Raw genomic sequence first — 16,607 nt, 5'->3', positions numbered from 1 at the left:
CATCAATGAGACTTGACAAAGAACTGTAAAACTGAGGGCTATATATACAGAGAACTTTGATGGAGAGGAACGGGGAAGAGGACAGGGTTTCACCAACTGTGCGTAAGGTCTCACATAAGTTTGGACGTAAAGTTCACACTAAAGGCTTAGTAACTACTAGTTAGTTTGTAACTAAGTCAGTGCTTAATTTAGTTGCACCACCTGTTCTTAATGCAAGACTTAACTAGTAGGTTGTAAGCTCTTCTTAAAGTAATGTGTAGTCAGATAATATGACGTTTAGCTGTATTGATCCAATAAACAGCTTTCAAATTTTTACACAGATGTGTTAAAATGCCGTGAACTTCAATTTGATCTTGTTATGGTTGACGTTCAAACCTTGTTTGCTCACGTAACTGTCAGCTGTAATAAATTATATCCCCATTAATATACGATATGTAATAAAAGTAGAATTGATAAATAGTATATTAGCCCTGTGTAAATAACAATATATAGGAACTGTATCTAAAATAAATAAGGAGTGATAAATAAATACTAATACAACAGGCTGGAAAAATAGACATTTATTTGTTTTATTATCCTGTAGATATTTTGAATATGTTGAAACTTGACACCGGGCGACGCATCCTGAAAACTGCACTGTTAGAAGGGTTTTCATGCTGAAGATCCGCTTAAAGGTACGTTTTTTTTTCTCTCTTGTAAATGTAAACGAGTGTAAATGTCAACATCATACTTTATGTCAAAATGATTGATGCCTGTCACGCAAAACATGAGCTCATTGATGTCATAAAGTATCAGTCTGCTTTTTTATTCCATCCGTTACTCCTGGTCGGATGCTTCGTAAATATTTAGTTTATATGTAGGATTACGTCCTACCTAAGTTTAATGGTGTAAAATATTTACTCAAATATTTAGTAGTGCATAAATTGTGACTTAGTGCCCATTTACGCCACAACTAGGCTAAGTTGTAACTTATGTATAGCTGGTGCAACCGGCCCCAGGTATGTGTGGTTAGAAGTCCGGGGAGGGGCTTCTGGGTAATGTAGTTCGGTGAGATACTGGGGAGAGCATGACAAATATAATACTATTGTTATTATGAGTATTATTGCTACTTTCTGAATATTACATTTTTATACAGTAGTTATATTTTTCTGTTTTCTTCAATTTCACACATCCAGTTGAATAGAGCTTTCATTTTGGCAGGACATTTAGTTTGACGCGTTAGTTATATCAAACTTCCCATTAATGCTGGAATACTTCCGTCGCGACTCGCGAGCTGAAATCTCAGAGAAGGAGATTTGAGTGTTTCACAGAAAATAAAAAACCAGTAGTGTGTGTTGTGTTTGTGTGTGCGTGCGTGTGTGTGTGTGTGTGTGTGAATTAGATCATAGAGCAGGGTAGCACCTCTCGTTCATTCTGTAGCACGCAGAGAATGCGTCTGTATATTATTAATTCTATGACATCCTTCTGCTGTTCAATGATCAGGCTTTTTCTGATCACACTTGGCCATATCGAGTAATTTTTAAGGTAATTTTAAATGTATCTCATAACTGTCACATCTCATAACATTTTGCTAATGGCAACATACTCTAATATGGTACCAAAATTAGCAACAAGATGATATTCGCAACTTTATAGATATTCTAAACTGATTATGAAAAAACAACACTGGTATCAGATCGGCATCAGGAGATTTCACATATCGGAATCGGAAGAGAAAAAGTGGCATCTGTCCATCCCTAGTATAAATGATGTTATTACAGTTTGTTGAACATTATGGTACACACAGGGGCGCAACTACACATTTCCGAGCAGGTATGCAAAGCTAAATTTTGTGGCCCATGTATCTGTCAAGTGATGGGGTGGGGGTGATGATGTTGGAGGGGTCGATGAGGCCTATTGCACCACCCATGGTGCCCCTATGCATTGCATACCTTGCGGTTTTTGCACCTCTGGGTACACATAGCTGGTGCAACATAGCCTTGTCTGTTGTTTATAGTATGTGACTGGACATTGCAAGGCCACTCCAGTGATTTTAGAGCAGTAGTTTACAAAGACCTGCTACAAATAACAGCTTAACCAGTGCAATTATCTTGCTAGTCTAGGCTGATTTATTCTGGATAGTGCTGGTTTGGTGCTGGTCTTGCTGGTGTAATTGTTTATATTTAATGAATATTTAGTTGAAAGTCAGTATATATTTCTTCCAGAGTGATAACAGTTATTCAAACTGGCTCTTGATATTTTGTTAATTATCATGAGTTATCTACAGAGAGTCTCTCAAAATAAAGAGTTAATTTCACTTTTTTACTGGTCTCACCAAGTTTCAGATTCTGTTCTGGTGAAAATATGTACATTTGTGTGTGTGTTGCGTGCTCTATTGAGGCATCAAACCTTTGGCAGGACAAGAGAGGAGGACAGTAGTTCACCCATTTTTCAATGCTCTCTCTCTCTCTCCTCTCTCTTTCTTTTTTCTTGCAGTCTCTTTTCACACTATTTTCTCTCTTTCCTATGCTAATTTCAGGGTTATTTCAGGGTTCAAACCATAAAATATCAGGGAATTTTAAAATAGTGACTTCAAGGCCAGAATATATAATGGACATTAATAAAATCTTAAAAAGTAATTAAAGTCTCTATAGTGCCTGGAGCTACCAAGGTTTAATTCTCATGGAATGCAAAAGAAAGAAAGAAAGAAAGACATGTTTTATGTGACATACCTATATTTCCACAAGTCTGTGATTCTCTACAGAGGCATGTTTAGAATTTTAGGACTCATGGAGGGAGTAAACATTCCTAGATATTGCCTGCACATCTTATAATAATACAAATCTGTCACCGTTTTACATAAAAGCATTTCACTCATAGCTGTAACAGAGCTGCACTGTTGATTTCTTTTGTATGCAAACTCCTGATTTGTTCATTCGAAATTTCTACCGTATGTAAACTGAGTAAACGAAGAGATTTAGGTGTAGATTGGGTGGCAACTGTTTAGATGCTGAAATAAAGGCAACAAACGAGGAAACATAACAATGACTTTGTTTACACAGTGAGGGAGAGAGAAAGAAGGTTCTTTTTGTGAGCAGGGAAGAGGGGAAAGGATATTATGAATGACCAACAGAGAGGCTGTAATAGATTTAGATATAGTAGGTGTTGTTTGTCACAAGCATTTGCGTGCATGCCACGCACACAGGAAGGAAAGAGAGAGAGAGAGGAATAGCAGTCATCAAAAATTCTTAATTGCAAGAGGGCCCGACAGTTGGGCCCATGTCATGTTCATTTCTGTATGTGTACAGGTGTGTATGAATGTGTCACCATATGGTGCTATCAGTTTTTGGTGTAACTTTGATAGAGACTGGCATATTAGCTGTCTTAATGTATTAAGCATGAACACAAGTGCAGACCAATTACTGAGTCTGATAGGCAGACAAACAATCCAGTATTAACTGGCACAATGACAAGCGATACATATGTATTTCCTTATCATTTAATGTGCGTTTATGCATTTATTCTATATTTTGTTGTGGTGAGATCAACACGATCTCAGTATTTGTAGGTATTTGTTTGTAAAGTACTGTTCTAACACATAAAAAGATCAATTTAGATGGAAACACTGAAATGTGTGATATTGACAGCATCTACAATATATGCCCTTTTTAAGAATGATCAACTTTAGAGATGTACAAATGTTTATGAATCCTTTGAGGTTCATAGAAAATTTAATTCCTGGAATTCATAGTTTGATTTTATTGTATTTATTATAAATGACAATATTTGATGCACAAAATAGTTAACAGTTTACACATTTACCTAATTTGGAATAAAATGGATTAATTGTTTCCTTTGTGATTTCTAAAGAGTGTTCGAAACTGTTGCAGTGCACTCAAACACACACCAATCTGTAACAATCATTTTGATTACACCATTTATCATGATAGTGTTTCACTAATATTTCATACTTGTTGAATATTGCAAAGCTTGCAAATGACTTTTAGCAGTCTCATCTGGATTTAATTTATGAATACATTTGCTTACTCTGACAAAGTTTCCCCATCATTTACTGATAAATAAGAGTCCCAGTATGTTACTGTGTCTGATTACTGAACACATTCACTTGTATTTATACACTTTACATACAAATACCTATTAACATGAGGTCATGGTTTTGTGTTGTATTGTGTTGAAGTGATGTGTGTGTGTTTACTGTTCTGTCTAATGTTTATTTGTTTTCTCCTCAATGCTTCCACTACAATCAGGAGGTGGAGGTTTGTATGATTGCGGTTTTATATTCATCTTCATTTCATTGGAACAGAGTCTTTTTAATCTTCTATTTGTTTGCAGGGAAATTCTTCCAAGTTTACATTATGCGTCCTTAATACCACTGTAGTTGCATGATAATATAATAATGCTGTGTGCATTCAATATAATGACTTGCAATGTTGTTACATTGTTCATGGGTTTTTGATAAATGTGTAACTAGTGTGCAAGTGGGTTGTTACATTCATCATGCAAGGCAATGCTAAAACATGTACTTACAAAGTGCCAGGAACAGTTACTTAATGTGATGTTGTTTAGATTTGAAGTAAGATGAAACTTCCAGCATAAAAGTTCAGAAAAACAAATGCTGGCTGTTGATTAACTCAAGATTCTGTTAGTTTATCAACTTCTGTCTTCTTTCTTAGGAACCAGGAACATGGAGCCCAGGAAAGCCATTCGATCAAGGTAAGATTTTCAGCCAAATGTGTAACATCATTGAATTTTCTACATGTTCAGAGTTGAAAACAAAAGTAAATTTTATGTTGAATTGATAGTTCACCCAAAAATGAAAATTCTGTCATATTTTTTTCATCCTCATGTCGTTCCAAACCTGTATGACTTTCTTTATTATGTGGAACAAAAAAGGAGATATTTTGAAGACTGTTCTGAAACAAACTTGAAATGTTCCTGTGGCAGGGAGGAGGGTGGGGCCGGGTTGTGATGCTGCACACCCGACCCCTAATCATGCTAATCAAGCCCTCGAGAGGGATAAAGGCGACCGGAGGCGGCAGTTCTAGAGAGAGAGAGTTATGGGCAGCTGCCCTGCATGTGTTTATGTTTGTGTCTTTTTGTTTTATTAAAAGATTATTTATATTGTCAAGCCGGTTCTCGCCTCCTCCTTTCCCTTTTACCATGTTACACTGGTGCCGAAACCCGGGAAGGAGGAGGGATGCGCCGTAGTAGAGTCCTCGCCATCCGCCGGGGGACGGAGGAGCCCGGCCACCTGAGAGTGGAGGAACGGCCACCTACCGTGAGGGGAGGAGGGGCTCCTAGCTGACCACCTGAAGCGGTCAGGGCCACTGCCAGGGGTGGAGGAGACCCCTATCGGCTGCTAAAACGTGGCGGGGTCAAAAGAGGACCACCGACCACGAGTGGGGAGGGGCTCCTGGCTGACCGCCTGGAGCGGGAGAACCGTGCAAAAAAAAAGAACAAAAATGTGGCGGGACATTTCGTCCGCCAGGGGCTGGAGGACTGCCTCCGATCCGCCCAGGGAGGCATGGCTGTCGTCCACTAGAGGGTGGAGGAGTGGCCGAGGACCAGGCTACGGCGTATCGGAGAACCGGCAAGTAAGTTTTTTTTTCTCTCTCTCTCTCCTCTCTCTCTCCTGCTGTCGCTCCGTGTTGGCCTTTCCCTCTCCTTTTTTTTTTTGTTGTTGTTGTTGTTTTTTCCCTCCCCTTGTCATCCTCCCTGGTCCGAAGAGGCGGGGATGACCTGCCGGCAGGTGGGGCCGGAAGGGCATGCTCCCCCCCAGCCTGAAGGAAAGGAGGGAGGAGTGTGGCAGGAAGAAGGGCGGGGCCGGGTCATGATGCTGCACACCCGGCGTTACGGGCGTGCAGCATCTTACGTTGAGAGAGTTACGGGCAGTTACGGGCAGCTGCCCTGCATGTGTATATGTTTGTGTCTTTTTGTTTTATTAAAAGATTTTTTATATTGTCTCGCCTCCTCCTTTCCCTTTTACCTTGTTTCAGTTCCTTACACAAAACCATTGTATGGCCTCAGAAGACTTGGAATACTGTATAAAGCACAAGCTGCGAGGACTACTTTTATGGTACTTTTTGAGACTTGACATCTCCAGTTACTGTTCACAGCCATTGCATGGAAAAATGACTAGGACATTCCCCAAAATTTCTTCTATTTTATTTCACAAAAGAAAGAAAGTCATACAGGTTTGATCAACATGAGGGTAAGTAAAGAATTGCGAGAGAACAATATCTCTACACTATGTGAAATAGCTGAAGTCAAAGCCTCAGTGTAACCCATGTGACAGTTGCCCAAAAAGTATATGGACACTTTTTGACAACCAGAAAATCTCCAAACAACTTTTTTAGGCCACTGTCCAAAATAGTCCATTTGATGTTTAGATCATTCTTGTGGCCTTTGCTTGCACATGTTCATGAAGCTCATAGGACTGTTACTGTAGGGTGTCCATAGGGTGTTTTATGATTCAGTTACCTGACAGTCTAAGCATCACAGAAGTGTGGATATGGATGGTTATGGCAAGGGATGTGGGCGGCATTTGGGACAGGGCTGTACTCTGGACCATAGGAGAGACTTATGGGATAGCTAGTTGTCAAGGATACAGGATCATAAATTGGTGCTTATAGGCAGAAGAACTTTAATAGCCATAAAATCTCAACATAAGCTGTAATGGTTTCTAAATTACTAAGGATTAGATGGGAAATGAATACGATTTTATTAGTTGTTAAAATGGCAGAAGAATTGGCCTTAATGATGAGTACATACATTTTATGTTATAATAATTTTTTAAGGTCATTTGCAATAGAAAGATCTTTGATATCTAGTCATTTGTGATGTCTTGTGGGTTATCAGTGTTGAGTGAATGTTAATCATAGAGAAGTCATAGACAACTCAGTTGTTGTGCTAATTCATAGTCACATGCTGTGGCCTAATACCCATATCATCACGCTACATCCATCTGACAAAATGAGAATACTGCTTTTTAAGACTCTCTCACATTGAGCTCTCAGTGTGCAGTAAATCTTATGAGATTATGCATATTTAAAAGTCATTAGAAATCCCTTGAATTTTCATCACAAGTTTTATATTTATGCAGATGACTATTGATAGAGCATTGAGTGACTAAAAGAGCAAGGTGAGCTATTTAAAACAGATTCTGATCACACTCAAACATGATGATGCACAAATCAATCGCACATTTCCTCATATACACACACACACACACAGGAACAATGGACTCAAAGGTTACTGAGGAGATTGGTATTGGATAAGCCCTAAAGCCTGTGCAGGATTTGACTAAGGCTCTTACCCTGTGAGGTCAGAGATCGTTCGAAGTGTTGCTGTGTATATTTGTGTGTGTGTGTGTGTGTGTATGTGTGCTTTGACAAGGGTAAGATAAAGGAAAAGTATTTGAGAATTTGTTTTTCTTCTTCTGTATGTGCGTGTGTTAGCCTCTTAGGACTATAAAAGGAGTTAAAGGCATGATAACTCTTTTTTTTCTTTCTTTTTCTTTCTTTTTCTCTCATTTCCTTTTCATCACAGAGCATTAGCTACTGCCCCATTATATTTCAGGCCATAACAGAATTATACCACTTATTTACCCACACAGTGAAATGATCCATATCATGCTATCTGGAGCTATATATATTTCTCTTTCATGACTGTTGAATAATGTATATGAGATTGTTGCACAAAAAAACTGATCCATTTTGGGGGGTAAGTGGTTTGTTCAAGGACATTTGCTATTCATTGTCACCTTTGTGTTCGGTATTATGTGCTTGCAATATATGTGGACATAGCTATATGTAAGGCATAATCCACAGCTAGGTGTGCATTAAACTATTTTAAATGCACGACGTGGAGGCGAAGAACAACTTCCGCGAAGTGCATTTAAAATAGTTTAACGCACACCCAGCTGTGGATTATCCAGCTTATACCATGGTCACTTGCCAGAATTGATTAGTTACAGCTGTCATAGATTTTTTGCAGCACAAATTTTGACTGGAAGAACAAAAAATAATGGTACATTTTATCTAAGGGTCATTAGATCTACAGCTCCACCTATTCAGACACAGAAAAAAGTAGTGTGACCACACACTTGGTCAAAACTGTGAATTTAAATGCACAATCCAGAAATAATAATATCCACAGAACGTGTAGGGGTTGGCACTAAAGAAAAATTTATTATTTAATTTTTATTCATTGTCATTTTCGCATTAATGTGGAAGAAGCGGCATTACAAACATGGCAGTAGGGGCTGAAATCTAAATATTTTTCATTTTGGTTCGTTCTGAGCAAAAACTGTATTACTTAATTTTTGGTTCAAAAGTTTCACAGCCTCCTTTCCAAAAGGATACCGTTAGAGAAAAATAAAAGAATGGTTAATAATGATCTTTTTAAAATGACAGTACTCTGCTCTAAGGGGTGGGTGAAATACCAATTGCAGTGTTGTCAAATCTCCCAAGAGAAACAAGTAACCTGGTCTGGAAAAACAAGCCCAAAATAAACCAAATTAAGCTATTGTTTTTTTTTTGTTTTTTTTTTTTTTTCTTTTTTGCCTGTGTGGTGGATTTATCAGCTTAGAAATCATAACAAACATTTAATTAACAGTTAAGTATAGTTTTATTTACAGATCTACTTTTGTCAAAACCTGACAGCATCAAATCTGTATTAATGCATCATAGCTAACAATAATTCAGTGAAGATTTGGAAACAACTGAGAAATGTACTTTTTTTCCTTGTATCTGGATTAATCGTGCATGTATATGTAGTAATTATACATAGTTGTTAAAAAGGCCTTCATTCACAGAATGTGACATCCACATCGGGCAATTAGGCAAAGAGATGTGTGATGCATCAGTTTCCTTCAGGATCAAAGCACATGTTTGATTTTTTGGGCAAAATGGAGTGGTGTAGTTCAAAAAATGTACTTTGATAAACCCTTTGGCCTTTAGTTTCATGAAAAAAATTTTTTAACAAAATTAACTGGTTATAACCAGTTACCAGCATCTAAAAATTATATTTTCACTCCGGAACAATTGAATGTCACTTTGTTCCGGTTTTCGGTCACGTTCTGCTAAACAATTGCATTTGTTCTCGGTTTTCGTTCCTTGAACCATTTTTAGTCCCTGCGTGGCAGTGACAGTAAAAGTAGCACTTACTGTATTATAAGGGGAAAACCATTCATAACACTCTAGAACCTCCAGATTTTGACCTCTGAGACATTGGTGTGGTATTTGTCAAGGCTGCATGATCGACTGAATTAAGAATGAAATCGCAGTCATGTTAGGATAACATGGTTTTGCACTAACTTGTGAAGAAATGCCTGCTGCAATTAAAGCAAAAGTGTGATATACCAAATACTTAACAATTTACCTTTTAACTCATTTATTTTGCTGAAAAATTGTAAGAAGTGACAAAAGACAATAAAAAAAGACTAACATTAAAAAAAGTCTTCACTAGTGGTCTCTGATATTTAGTTTGTTTGTGTGTGTGTTTCAGCACTGGACCCTGCCAAAGATCCATGCCTCAAAATAAAATGTGGCCACCATAAAGTGTGTGTGGCGGAACATTACCAAGCACCCACCTGTATCAGTCAACGCAGGATGAGGTAAACTTCCTCCACGCTATCTGACTCATACTTACTGGACATCCGGCTCATTCCTCAACCAGCAGAAAACCAATGTACAGTCATTGCCAAAAATATTGGCTTCCTTAAAGAAATAGTTCACCCAAAAATGAACATTTTATCATAACCCTCATGTTATTCCAAACCCATATGACTTTTTTCCCATGCTAAAACACAAAAGATGTTTTTATTGCATATGAAAGCCAATATCTTTAATACAATGGCAGTGGATAATAACTTATAAACTAGTAAAATAACCCAAAAGTATTATAAAAGCAGTCCATGCGAAGTGTGTGTCAAGGCTTCCAAAACGTATCCTTATTATTTCATATATTATATTACACATTACTTTTCAGTAAAAAAAATAAATACATTTACGTCTGTTGCACATTCAAGAGCACAACGAGAGAAGTTCGTTCATAGTGGCTCACATGTTAAAGCATGTCACTGTGAACAAGGTTCTCTCATAGCGCTCATGAACGTGCAACAGCAGTGAAGATTTTTACTGAAAAATTACTTAGGTTTTGGTAAGAAAAACAGCCCATAATTTATCGTTGCCTTCAGAGGACTTGGAACATTGTGCACGAGCTGCATAGATTAGTTTTAGGATACTTTTGGGTCCTTTTTAAGCTTTACAGTGAGACATCCTCTGCCATTAATTGTATTGAAAAGGCTGTGATATTCATTAAACCATCTTCTGCATTCCCCAAAAGTAAGAAAGTAATACGGGTTTAGAACTACATTAGAGTAAATTACAAAAATTTTCATATTAGTGTGAACTATTCCTATAAATTTAGGATTAGGGTTAGGTATCTTGAAACACAACACTCAAAATTCATCCAGCTGAACAATATCCCTAAACATTTTACAAAACACTCAGGAATACTGGACTGTAGAATGGAAAGCAATGAGTCCGGCACCATCACATTGAATACCAATGGAGATATTTGAAAACAACACTTGGAAGAAGGCACCCTTCAAAACTGAGAGAACTGGAGCAGTTAGAAAAAGACAAATGGGCAAATAAGAATGTCATTAGTGGATATGAAAGTCAAGGAAATGCTTGATTGCAGTTATATTGTCCAAAAGCGGTGCTGCCAAATATTACTCTAAATCTAGGGCAACAATAATATTTTCCATAGCATTTTAGGATTTAATAAGCTAAGATTCATTATTTTTTCCAACAATAAATAAATACAGTATGTTGATTAAAAAATATATGTTTTCATTTCAACATGTTCTGGTCAGAATTGCATTATTGCAATTACATTACTTGAAAACAAAATGCATGGCTGCCAATATTTTTGGTCTCTACTGTAATCGATTTTGTCATGCAGTATATATCCAAGTTATCAGTTTCACCAGTTATGGACTGGTTGTAGCATTTTTGAATGTTTCTGAATATTGACATTACATGCTACATTTGCTTGTGCATGTTTGATATTAACTTTGGAAAAAAAAAAGTTTTTGAGCTGTAACAAGTTGTTTTATGTTCTTACCCAGTCAACTTAAGTTACTAACTGAACAGCCAAAGTCTGGGAAATAGAGAGTGTGAGCGTGTGTGTGTGTGTGTGTGCGCGTGCGTGCGAGACCTGGATTTTGCAGTGCTAGAGTTGTCAACAGTGTTTGTTGTTATGAAACTATTTAGGAAGTGAATTGGGGGTGATAACACAAATTAGTCTATAATGACCCAATGAACAACAGGCAAAGGGGGATCTTCAAGAGGACTGGCAGAGAAAACAATAAAGAGAGAGAAAAGAATATTAACAGAAGAATGGACAAACAAACATTAGATCAGAGGTTCTCAATTGGTTTTGCTTAAGGACCAAGATTTTGCATTAGATATGAAGTGCCACCCAACGCAGAACTAATAAGTAACCAAAAATGTCCTTAAAATGAACATTAATAAATAAATTAATACATTTCAATTACAATTTAATAATATTACCATGAATAACTTTTGGGGAAAAACTCAGGTTTGGAAAAACAGGCTTTTCTAATTTGAGTGTTTCGTTTCTACAGTAAATGTCTCTTGAATAATGATGGGGCTGGGTTGTATTTATCTTTAATCTTACATCGTTTTGATCATGGTTTTTGAGTATGATGGCATGGCATGCAACCAGTCCATGTTGGCATCCACCTTATTTGACTAGCTTCAAGTGATATGATTTTGCTGCAAAATACTGTAGAGTTTGATGGACACATGGCCTTTGACGTCAACAACCAGTAGATATGTAATGTTTTCTCCCCTTTAAAACTTGATTAGACTATTTAATTCACTATGTTAACCATGCACAATTTTGTGTGGTTAGTTGCATTCTGTTACGTCCATGACCCTATCATAAAAGACCTGGAATGCAATTTTGGGTTGTGGCCCACCAGTTAAGAACCACTGTGTTAGATGATAGAAGGTAGAGGGACAAAATCAGGCTGCATTTCTGCAGGTCAGCACTGTTGGGCATCTTAATTTTTTTGTGTTTTAAAAGAACAATCTCTCTGTGTGCAGTTTTAAGGACATGAATTTGAACTCAGCACTACTAAAATGCAAGAGGTGTCCAGTGGTGCATCCTTTACCTGTTTGTGGAACAGATGGGCATACTTACTCCACCAAGGTAACACACACTCTCTACCTGTTTGCAATGATTTTCCACTGTGTGTGTATATTTGTGTGTGTGTGTGTGTGTGTGTGTGTGTGTACTTTCTTAGCTATAGTTTGGGGACAGATTTGTTCCCAGAAGTAACATACTCACTTGGAAACACAATCCATACATAAATTAAATGATGTTGTTTTGTTTTGTTTGTTTTTTTATTCTCAAATTTTCAAAACGTTTTCTGTAAGAGTTAGGTTTAGGGTGTGTGTTAGGGTTAGTATATATTTTAAATAATTAGCTTTATATAAAAACAAAAGAAACCGTCATGGTTACTGGTGTAACCTCCGTTCCCTGATGGAGGGAACGAGACGTTGGTGTCGATGTAGTGACACTAGGGGTCACTCTTGGGAGCCCGAGACACCTCTGGTCTTTGATAAAAAGCCAATGAAAATTGGCGAGTGGTATTTGCATGGCACATCCCCCAAACATACGGGTATAAAAGGAGCTGGTATGCAACCACTCATTCAGGTTTTACGCTGAGGAGCCGATATAAGGTCCGGCCATTTCAGCGGGTAGTTCAGCGTTGTGGCAGGAGGGACCAACGTCTTGTTCCCTCCATCAGGGAACGGAAGTTACAACAGTAACCATGACGTTCCCTATCTGTCACTCACAAGATGTTGGTGTCGATGTAGTGACACTAGGAGTCCCTATACAAAACGCCACAAGGCTGAACTGTGTTACGTGAACTGGCAGTGTGTGGTGGGCAGACTTGCTGTGTGCCTCATAGCCAGCACACCAGGTCGACACGTAACCTCCCCCAACACAGTTATGAGTGTCGAACGGCCCTTTTTGGGGACAAGTCGACTACCCAAAGATAGAGACAGGCTTAACCCAGTCGTGGCCTCTTTCCCCTTCTCTTTTTCCACTCCCTAAAAAAGAAGGGGGATTATCCGACTGGGCCGCCAGGTCTAGTCGGGGGGTGTCCCTCCCAAGGGGAGGACACCGCGGAGACCACACCTCGCCCCAAGAGAGGGGGGGATATTTAAGTGGAAGAATACATCACATGGTCTTTCCAACCATGTGGAGAGCCTTCAAGGTAGATCCTGCCCAATGGGGGAGGAGTTACTACAACATGGAGACTGGGGCAGAGGGGCTCTGCCCAAGGAAGACGCAGTTTGCCAGCAGGGAAATGAATTAACGGAAGATATAGATCGCATGGGGAACCGGCCCATGAGGAGCACCTACCCCAGAACCGGGCTCTTAGTTAGCGCGTGTACTGGGCCAGCAGCGAGTCTCTCCGAAAACTCGACTGCCACAGGGCTCGGAGGAAGTCAAGCAGGGAACAACTTTTGTGAACACTACTGGGAATTAACAGCGCACGTCTTCAGCTCAAAAGGAGGTGGAAGGCGCTATGTACAAGCGATACACCTGGCCGGCTATCCCGGGCTTATCCGCTTGTGTTGCGTGCCACTACCTGGGACGAAACCGGTTCCACCCGGAGGTTGTAGAACCTTGCAAAGGTGTTGGGTGTTGCCCAGCCCGCTGCTCTGCAAATGTCTGTTAGAGAGGCACCTCGGGCCAGGGCCCAAGAAGCCGCTACATCACGGGTAGAATGGGCTCGAAGCCCTACCGGGGGCGGCATGTTTTGGGCGAGATATGCCATAGTTATGGCGTCAATGAGCCAGTGGGCGATCCTCTGCTTGGAGACAGCGCTTCCTTTCCGCTGTGCACCAAAGCAGACAAAGAGCTGCTCAGAGACTCTAAAGTTCTGCGTGCGATCCAAATAGATGCGTAAAGCGTGCACCGGACACAGCAACGACAGGGCTGGGTCTGCTCCTGCTGGGGCAGCGCTTGCAGGTTCACCACCTAGTCCCTAAAAGGAGTGGTGGGAACCTTGGGCACATAGCCCGGTCGGGGTCTCAGGATCACATGAGAATAGCCCGGACCGAACTCCAGGCACGTTTTGCTGACAGAGAACGCTTGCAGGTCACCTACCCTCTTGATGGAAGTGAGCGCAGTCAGGAGGGCAGTCTTCAAGGAGAGTGCCTTAAGCTCGGCTGACTGCAAAGCTCAAAGGGGGCTCTCTGTAGACCCTGAAAAACTACAGAGGTCCGATGAGGGAACGAGGCGCAGCCTGGAGGGATTCAGCCTCCTGGTGCCTCTTAGGAACCTGATGATCAGATCATGCTTCCCTAAGGACTTACCGTCGACTGCGTCATGGTGTGCTGCTATGGCAGCAACGTACACCTTCAAGGTGGAAGGGGACAGCCTCCCTTCCAACCTCTCTTGCAGGAAGGAAAGCACTGATCTGACTGCGCATCTCTGGGGGTCTTCCTGACGGGAAGAACACCACTTAGCGAACAGACGCCACTTAAAGGCATACAGGCGCCTCGTAGAGGGAGCCCTAGCCTGAGTGAACGTGTCTACCATCGCAAGTGGGAGACAGCTTGGGTCTTCCACATCCCGTCCAGGGGCCAGACATGGAGATTCCAGAGGTCTGGGCGTGGGTGCCGGATGATGCCCCTTCCCTGAGAAAGAAGGTCCTTCCTCAGGGGAATTTGCCCAGGGGGAGCTGTCACGAGGAGCGTGAGGTCCGAGTACCACGTCTGGGTGGGCCATTAGGGTGCTTACCAGGACGACCTTCTCCTCGTCCTCCCTGACCTTGCACAGGGTCTGTGCAAGCAGGCTCACTGGGGGAAAACGCATATTTGCGAATGCCAGGGGACCAGCTGTGTGCCGGCGCGTCTATGCCGAGGAAGGCCTCGGTCAGGGCGTACCAGAGCGGGCAGTGGGGAGGATTCTTGGGAGGCGAACAGGTGCACCTGTGCCTGTCGAATCGACTCCAAATCAGCTGGACCACCTGAAGGTGGAGCCTCCACTCTCTGTTGAGGGTAACCTGTTGTGACGGCGCATCCGCCGAAGTGTTGAGGTTGCCCGGGATGTGAGTGGCTTGCAGCGACTTGAGGTGCTGCTGACTCCGTTGGAGGAGATGGCGGGCGAGTTGTGACATACAGCGGGAGCGCAGACCTCCTTGGCAGTTGACATATGCTACCGCTGCCGTGTTGTCCGTCCGAACTAGCACGTGCTTGCCCTGGATCAACGGCCGGAACCTCCGCAGGGCGAGCAGAATTGCCAGTAACTTGAGGCAGTTGATGTGCCAACGCAGATGTTGACCCGAAGCCCTAGTCGGCTGAGGTGTGAGAGCACCAGGTCCCTGTGTGCGCATAACACGTCTCGAGAGTGAGCTAAGATTAGCCAGTCGTCGAGATAGTTGAGAATGCGAATGCCCACCTCCCTTAACGGGGCAAGGGCAGCCTCTGCGATCTTCGTAAAGATGCGAGGAGACAGGGACAGGCCGAAAGGGAGGACTTGTACTGATACGCCTGACCCTCGAACGTAAACCGCAGGAAGGGTCTGTGTTGAGGAAGGATCGAGACGTGAAAGTACGCATCCTTCGGGTCTACCGCCGCGAACCAATCTTGATGCCGGACACTCGCTAGAATGCGTCTTTGCATCAGCATCTTGAACAGGAGTCTGTGTAAAGCCCGGTTCAGTACTCGCAGGTCCAAGATTGGCCGCAACCTACCGCCTTTTTTCGGTACAATGAAGTAGGGGCTGTAAAACCCTTTCTTCATCTCGGCTGGAGGGACAGGTTCTATCGTGTCCTTCCGTAGGAGGGTAGCGATCCCCACGCAAGGTAGCAGCGTTTTCGTCTTTCACCAAGGTGAAGTGGACACCGCTGAACCTGGGCGGATGCCCGGCGAAGTGAATCGCGCAGCCGAGTTGGATGGTCCGGACCAGCCCTCGTGACGGACTGGAAGGCGCAAGCCACGCGTCCAAGTTCCGCGCAAGGGGGACCAAAGGGACAACGTCATCGGATGTATCGGCAGGTGGGGCCTCGCGGCGGGGCGGAGCTCGAGGTGCCACTCCACATCGTGGCCATGCTGAGTCCGAGGACATCGAAGCACTTACCTGGCTCCTTGTGACCACCCCGGAACAGCCTGGGACGGGGGAGGAAGAGGCCTGTCCTCATGACCCGTGGAGACTGTCACATCGGGGGTGGATTTGAGCCACAGCTGGGCACTCAGAGCGGGAGACCGCCGCTGGAGCGCCAACCTGCCAAATGGAGTGGTGGACGGTGTTGTGATGCCAGCCATACACACCGGATACGTGACCCAGGGAACAAGGAAACCACTCTTGCTGAGCTCTTGAGTACTGCAGCCACTTGGGCATGCAGCGCAATTAAATGCAAAAGGTAACAAAAAGATGAAGATCTGCTTACCAGCTCGAGAGCAGCGGGTTTCGTTGTCCCTGGGTCGCCCGTCTCAAGGGCGCTTTGAAGCCTTTCACGGGTTCTGGGCGGCCGCGAGACGGGTGGCGTC

The 16,607-nt window shown here is 42.1% G+C and overlaps 1 protein-coding gene across 3 annotated transcripts in view; it reads left to right on the top strand.

The window, feature by feature from the left end:
- Positions 1–16,607, top strand: part of spock3 (SPARC (osteonectin), cwcv and kazal like domains proteoglycan 3) — an 85,138-nt gene that overhangs the window by 26,515 nt on the left and 42,016 nt on the right. For all 3 annotated transcript variants that reach the window (XM_051703713.1, XM_051703712.1, XM_051703711.1), the window contains 3 exons: positions 4,674–4,713; positions 9,508–9,616; positions 12,141–12,246. In XM_051703713.1, the coding sequence (XP_051559673.1) occupies positions 4,674–4,713; positions 9,508–9,616; positions 12,141–12,246 (255 nt within the window). The remainder of the gene's footprint in view (positions 1–4,673; positions 4,714–9,507; positions 9,617–12,140; positions 12,247–16,607) is intronic.

The sequence above is a fragment of the Myxocyprinus asiaticus genome, chromosome 7 (genome assembly GCF_019703515.2).
Source record: "Myxocyprinus asiaticus isolate MX2 ecotype Aquarium Trade chromosome 7, UBuf_Myxa_2, whole genome shotgun sequence".
Taxonomy (NCBI): Eukaryota; Metazoa; Chordata; class Actinopteri; order Cypriniformes; family Catostomidae; genus Myxocyprinus; species Myxocyprinus asiaticus.
The sequence above is the reverse complement of the archived record's forward strand: the minus strand, read 5'-3'. Positions and strand labels throughout refer to the sequence as shown.